Source organism: Sminthopsis crassicaudata, chromosome 5 (genome assembly GCF_048593235.1).
Source record: "Sminthopsis crassicaudata isolate SCR6 chromosome 5, ASM4859323v1, whole genome shotgun sequence".
Lineage (NCBI taxonomy): Eukaryota > Metazoa > Chordata > Mammalia > Dasyuromorphia > Dasyuridae > Sminthopsis > Sminthopsis crassicaudata.
This window is the reverse complement of record NC_133621.1, coordinates 288,206,712-288,212,711: the sequence shown is the minus strand read 5'-3', so window position 1 is coordinate 288,212,711 and position 6,000 is coordinate 288,206,712. Positions and strand designations below refer to the sequence as shown.

General features: G+C 39.0%; 1 protein-coding gene across 1 annotated transcript in view; it reads left to right on the top strand.

Annotated features, from left to right (window-relative positions):
- Positions 1-847: 847 nt before the first annotated feature.
- Positions 848-6,000, top strand: part of LOC141544805 (sodium-coupled monocarboxylate transporter 1-like) — a 31,540-nt gene continuing 26,387 nt past the window's right edge. Inside the window, 3 exon segments of the mRNA XM_074271365.1 lie at positions 848-1,348; positions 2,512-2,577; positions 4,925-4,976. Of these exon segments, the coding sequence (XP_074127466.1) occupies positions 998-1,348; positions 2,512-2,577; positions 4,925-4,976 (469 nt within the window). The 5' untranslated portion in view covers positions 848-997.

Here is a 6,000-nt window from a genome sequence, read left to right as displayed (position 1 = left end):
CAGCTGTTGAATTAGATCAATTAATTAGATAATGAGTTTACAAATCGAGATAAAGGAGCCAAAAAATTGGAAAGCAGAGGAGGATTTATCTTTTCCTAAAGCAGAGATTTAATCACATTTCCATTTAAAAAAAATTTATTTATTTTTTTTAAAATTTATAATTATAAATTTTTTTCTGATAGTATACATGCATGAGTAATTTTTTAAAAATAACATTATCGATTGTATTCATTTTTCCAAATTTTCCCCTCCCTCCCTCTGCTCCCTCCCCTAGATGACAGGCAATCCCATACATTTTACATGTGTTACAGTATAACCTAGATATAATTTATGTGTGTAAATACCATTTTCTTGTTGCACATTCAGTATTAGCTTCCGAAGGTATAAGTAACCTGGGTAGAGAGACAGTAATGCTAATATTTTACATTCACTTCCCAGTGTTCCTTCTCAGGGTGTAGTTGTTTCTGTCCATCATGGATCAAGTGGAAGAATCACATTTCCACGGCTCTCGCTTTCTTTTACATTTGCATTTTCCTTCTGGGGGTAGCTGGGTCAAGGTCTCATACCTCCAATCTGGCGCCTCCCCTTCTCCGTCATCCTTGACGTCTCCAAATTAGCCAATCAGAGAAGCCAGCCCGGCAATTTTAACTCAGCCCCATCCTCCCAGAGCCAGATCTTCCCCATCGTCCACGCCCTCACACCTCATTCTAACTCCAGGCGGCTTTCTTGGAGGACTGCTCCTCTCGGAGACGCTCTCTCCACCCAGCCAAGCGGAGCCGGCTCCGGCCCACGTCTGCCCCGGGGCCTCGGCGGAGGCCGAAGCGCCGCGCTGGTGGAGTCTGGGCCACCTCGGGGCTGCCGGAGGCCTGCAAACTCGAGGTGAGGACGCCAGCCCTCCTTGGCCCGGACAGCTGCAGTCCTCCGAGGACAAGGACGCTCTAAGCAGGCAGCTCCCCTCGACGTTCTTTGGAGAGCAGAAAGTTTGCGCCGCTCAACCATGGGCACCCAGCCGGAGGCCAGGACCTTCGATGTGTGGGACTACTTGGTGTTTGCCGGGATGCTGCTCATCTCCACAGCCATAGGCCTTTATTATGCCTTCTTCAAGAAAAAGCAGCAGACCCAGAAAGACTTCTTGATAGGTGGGCGGAAAATGACGGCGCTGCCCGTGGCGCTGTCCCTCACGTCCACTTTCGTGTCTGCCATCACCATCCTGGGTATCCCTGCCGAGATCTATCGCTTCGGGGCTATATTCACCATGTATGGCTTCTCCTACATCCTTATGGTGCTCATCACGTCGGAAATCTTCATTCCGGTCTTTTATAAACTGGGGATCACCAGCACTTACGAGGTAAGGAGACGTCACTGGCCACGACCTTTGGGGGTTTGCGGAAAGGGTTGGAGCTGGAAGTGAGATTAGAGGGGATGTCTCTAACAGAGACTGGGAGACCAGTTCTCTTACGTGCACCCACGAGAAAAATGCTTCAGACGAGATCCAGAACCCAGTCCACCCGCTCCACCTCGGGAGCACTGGCTTTCCTCTAGGTAAACAAATTAGAATACTTGCTGGATTCTTCAGCACAAGGGTAGGTTGCCTTTGGAAGCCAACGGGATTAAGTGACTTGCTCAGGATCACACATATAGTAAGTGTCTGAGGTCGCATTTGAACTCGGGACTATTTTCATTTTTATCTATGCGCTCAAAGCATGTTGTATAAAACTGCACAGAGTGGAAATGCGATTAATAAATGCACAGTAGAATTTTTTTTTTAAATGCGCGGGATATTTTTGATCATTCTCCTAGTGGCTTTTTCTAGAAGTTTTCAATGAGCATCTGTGAATGGGGCCCTTGCAGAGTGGAGGATGGAGTCTTTTTTTGATACTGTTGCACCTAAGGGAATGTGGGACAACTATCTAGGTGCAAAGCCAGAAGAAAGATAAGTGGATCAAAAAACAATTTAAGAAAATAGATGGGAGACCATTCAAGAAAAAAACCGATCATAAAACAATTCAAGGAAACAGATAATCCAAGAAAAAAAACAATTTAATAGAGCAACAGAAATTTAATATTTCAATTTAATTTAAATTAAGTTGAAAGATTAATTTTTTTTTTTTCTGAGGCTGTGACTTCCCCAGGGTCACACAGCTAGGAAGTGTTAAGTGTCTGAGATCAAATTTGAACTCAGAATTCCTCCTCCTGAATTCCTCCTGAATTCAAGGCTGCTGGTGCTCTATCCACTGAGCCACCTAGCTGCCCCCAAAATATTAAAATTTAATAGAGAAATAGATCAAGATAATATATGAAACCAAACTGATCAAAGCCTGGCTCTGCCACTAGTTTACTGTGACCTTGGGCAAGTAACTTAATTTCTCCTAGCTTCTGGTTTTTTCATTTCTAAAATGACAGGGTTGGACTCCATGACCTCTGGGTCTCTTCCCGCTCTAAATATGTAATAGTGTGGACAGAGTAGGTCATCCATACTAACGATTGTACCCTCATTTTCATTTTTTAAAGTATCTAGAGCTTCGTTTTAACAAATGCATTCGCCTCTGTGGAACGTTTCTGTTCATCCTTCAAACCGTAAGTGATTCTCCAGTGTGTCCCATCTGTTTCCCCTCATCCTCTTTTGTTTAAAATATTTTGGCAAAGTTATTTTTATCAAGATATTATTAAAAAGTGAAAAATGGACGAATTAAGAAGAGGACTAGAAAGATCTAGGAAGAGAATTCACAAGTTTCTGCCATTGCAGGCCAGAGGCCTCAGCACCGAGATACTGAGAATTTAGCTTCCTGAGATGATGGAATGATTTAAATTACACAATTCATTTCCTTTTCGTAATAGCTGTTTGTCCTGAATCCTAAATTAAAAAAAGAAAAAAAGACATAATTCAGATGACAAAGATATTTGATTACTTGATAGTACTCAGGAAATAACAATAAATAACAAAGTCCTTACAATTTTATGTAACAAAGTCCTTACAATTTTAAGGATTGCAAAGGATTTTCCTCCTAATTACCCCATGGGGATGTAGGCTGTAACTATACCAAGGATGGTAAACTAATGAAGGCTGTGAATATTCTAAGGATGGGATGGCTTCTGAAACGGGGATTCCCCTTGGCAGAACAGTCTGTCACCTGATCCAGTTGGCTACTGTGGTTTAAGAAATAAGCCTTAAGGACTGCAATATGATTACAGCTCTTGAGATAGGACATTTGTGGCTATCTAGCGTAATTCTTTGCATTTTACAGATTATTTTACTGATCTTGACCAGGCCACACCTATAGTCAATTAATGAGTTAGAATCTGAACTGCTCCTTTGAGCATTTAAAGGTACTTGCCTGAGGCATGGAGATAGTTTCTGTGTATACTCTTCTGGGTTTTTTTTTTTTAAACATTTGACATTTTTGAGTTTCAAATTCTCTCCTTCTCTCCAGTCTCTTACCCACCCATTGAGAAGGCAAACAATATATCAATTATTCATCATGTAAAATATATTTTCCTATTAGAGGTGTGATGTTAAGTCATTAGTTCCCATGTCAGCTTTGATTTGAACTCATCTCTTCCTGACTCTTATTTCATTCAGCAGAAAATCACAGAATCCTAAATTATAGAGCTTCAAAATTACCTTGAATATCAACTGGTCCAACCTTTTTCTTATATGCTTAACAAAACTGAGTTTCAAAGAGATTTAAATAACTTGTCTCAAATCAGATCAAGAGAATTTGAACCCTGGAACCAGAGCTTCCAATGGTTTCATAGAGTTCCATAGTACTCTATGGTACTATGGTTCTTCCCATGCTCTCACTTTGAACAATTAATCTTATTACCACCATTAACCCCTTTCTCTTTAGCCCCATTTTACAGATGAGGAAGCTGGTGTTCATAACGGTTTTGAACTCCAGATCTGTAGAGCAGGACTCTGAGCTCCACTGAAATGATAGGGTGAGAACTCAGTGTCAGAAAGGAAAAAAAATACTAGAAGGAAATAAGTACATTAAGTACCTACACTGGGTACTATCAGGGAGAATAGGGTGCTATTATTCTCTTTTACAGTTGAGGAAACTGAGGCAAACTTAAATGATTTGATCAAGGGCATACAACTAATAAGTTTCTCTGGTTGGATTTCAACTTCTTGTGGACTCCAAGCCCAGCATTCTTAACTGCTAAGATATATGGATGCATTGACATTCTCTAAGACCTTTCTAATAACTACAAATTTTGTTGCCCTAAAGACAAACATGAAGGCTCCCCAGAAATATCTGTATGAAGCTCACAAAATTGTTTTGTCTATAGTTGTTTTAAATGGAATTGCTCTTTCTATCTCTTGCTGATGAGCTTTGCCAGTAAAATATAGAAATGCTGATGATTTGTATGGTTTTGTTTTATACCCTGCAACTTTGCTAAAGTTTTTGATTACAAAATATTTGAAATGATATATTAATATTTGAGAAGCAGTTGGGGTTAAATGACTTATTCAGGGCCATAGTAACATAATTGTCTGGGACTATAATTTGAACTCTGGCCCCTAGAGCCTTTGCTCAATATACTGGACTACCTCAATACACTGGAATACCCTCATCTGTAAATTGGTTTTAATACTACCTCTCACCTTGTAAAATTGTAGTGAGGATTAGATGAGAATTACGTATGGCATTTTGCAAATCTTAAAGAACTTTTAAAATGCTACTTAATTCCTATTAAATATAAAATCCATCAAATGCACAGATTATTAGATTTTATGCAGGGAGCCCATTATGCTGGAAACAGAACCACATATGCTGAAGAACATAAGACTAGGAAGAGATGGAGCTCTTAATTCCCCATCCAAAATATATTACTTAGCATTCAAATTCTTTATTCTCTTCCTAAGTAAGTTATAATTAAGGTTTGATAATTTCATGTTCATATTTCATAATTTTTTTTCTAGGTTTTATACATTGGAGTTGTCATTTATGCGCCAGCTCTTGCTATGAATCAAGGTAAGTTTTATATTGTAAACAGTGTTACTGGTGGTCATTTTTGGATAAGCCCAATTAACTCTTGATTGGTGATGGGGATGAACTGCTAAAATCTTTCTATAATGAAGAAGGAGCTTTTGTCTGCTTTCATGGGTTCATCTAAGCGCTCAGAAAAAGATGAATCTTAGATATTGTTTAATCATATGTGACTCTTTGACCCCTCCCCCCTTGGAGTTTTCTTGGCAAAGATACTGGATGGTTTGCCATTTCCTTTTCCATCATTTCACAGATAGGGAAACTGAGGCAAACAGGGTTAAGTGACATGTTCAAGGTCACACAGATAATACATATCTGAAGTCAGATTTGAGAGGTCTTCCTGATGTCAGTCCTAACATTCTTGTGCACTATGATACCACCTAGTGGCCACTCCAGTAAAAATACAATAGAGAAAATCCTGGGTAGGAAAGTCCCAGAGTGCTGTCTGCAAAGGACAAAAAAACATCAATGGACTGTTTCATATCCAGAAACAGTCTGAATCTATCTATGGAGTCTGAATGCATATTGAAGCATATTTTCACTTTTTTTCAATCTTATGATTTCTCCCTTTTGTTCTGATTCTTCTTTCACAACATAATTAATATGAAAATATCAGAGTTGATTGTACATGTATAAGATTGTTTACTGTCTTGGGATGATGGGGGACAGAAAAATTTGGAGTTCAAAAGAGAAATGAATCTTTACATATAATTGGAAAAAGGTAAAATATGAAAATAGAAAAAGGGGTGTTGGGAGGAACCAGCCAACCCAAGGAAGGGGCCAGAAAGGACTTCTTTTTTTTTTTTAAATAGTATTTTTAAAAATTTTATAATTATACATTTTTGACAGTATATATGCATGAGTAATTTTTTTTATAACATTATCCCTTGTATTCATTTTTCAAGATTTTCCCCTCCCTCCCTCTACTCCCTCCTCTAGATGACAGGCAATCCCATACATTTTACATGTGTTACAGTATAACCTAGATACAATATATGTGTGTAAATCC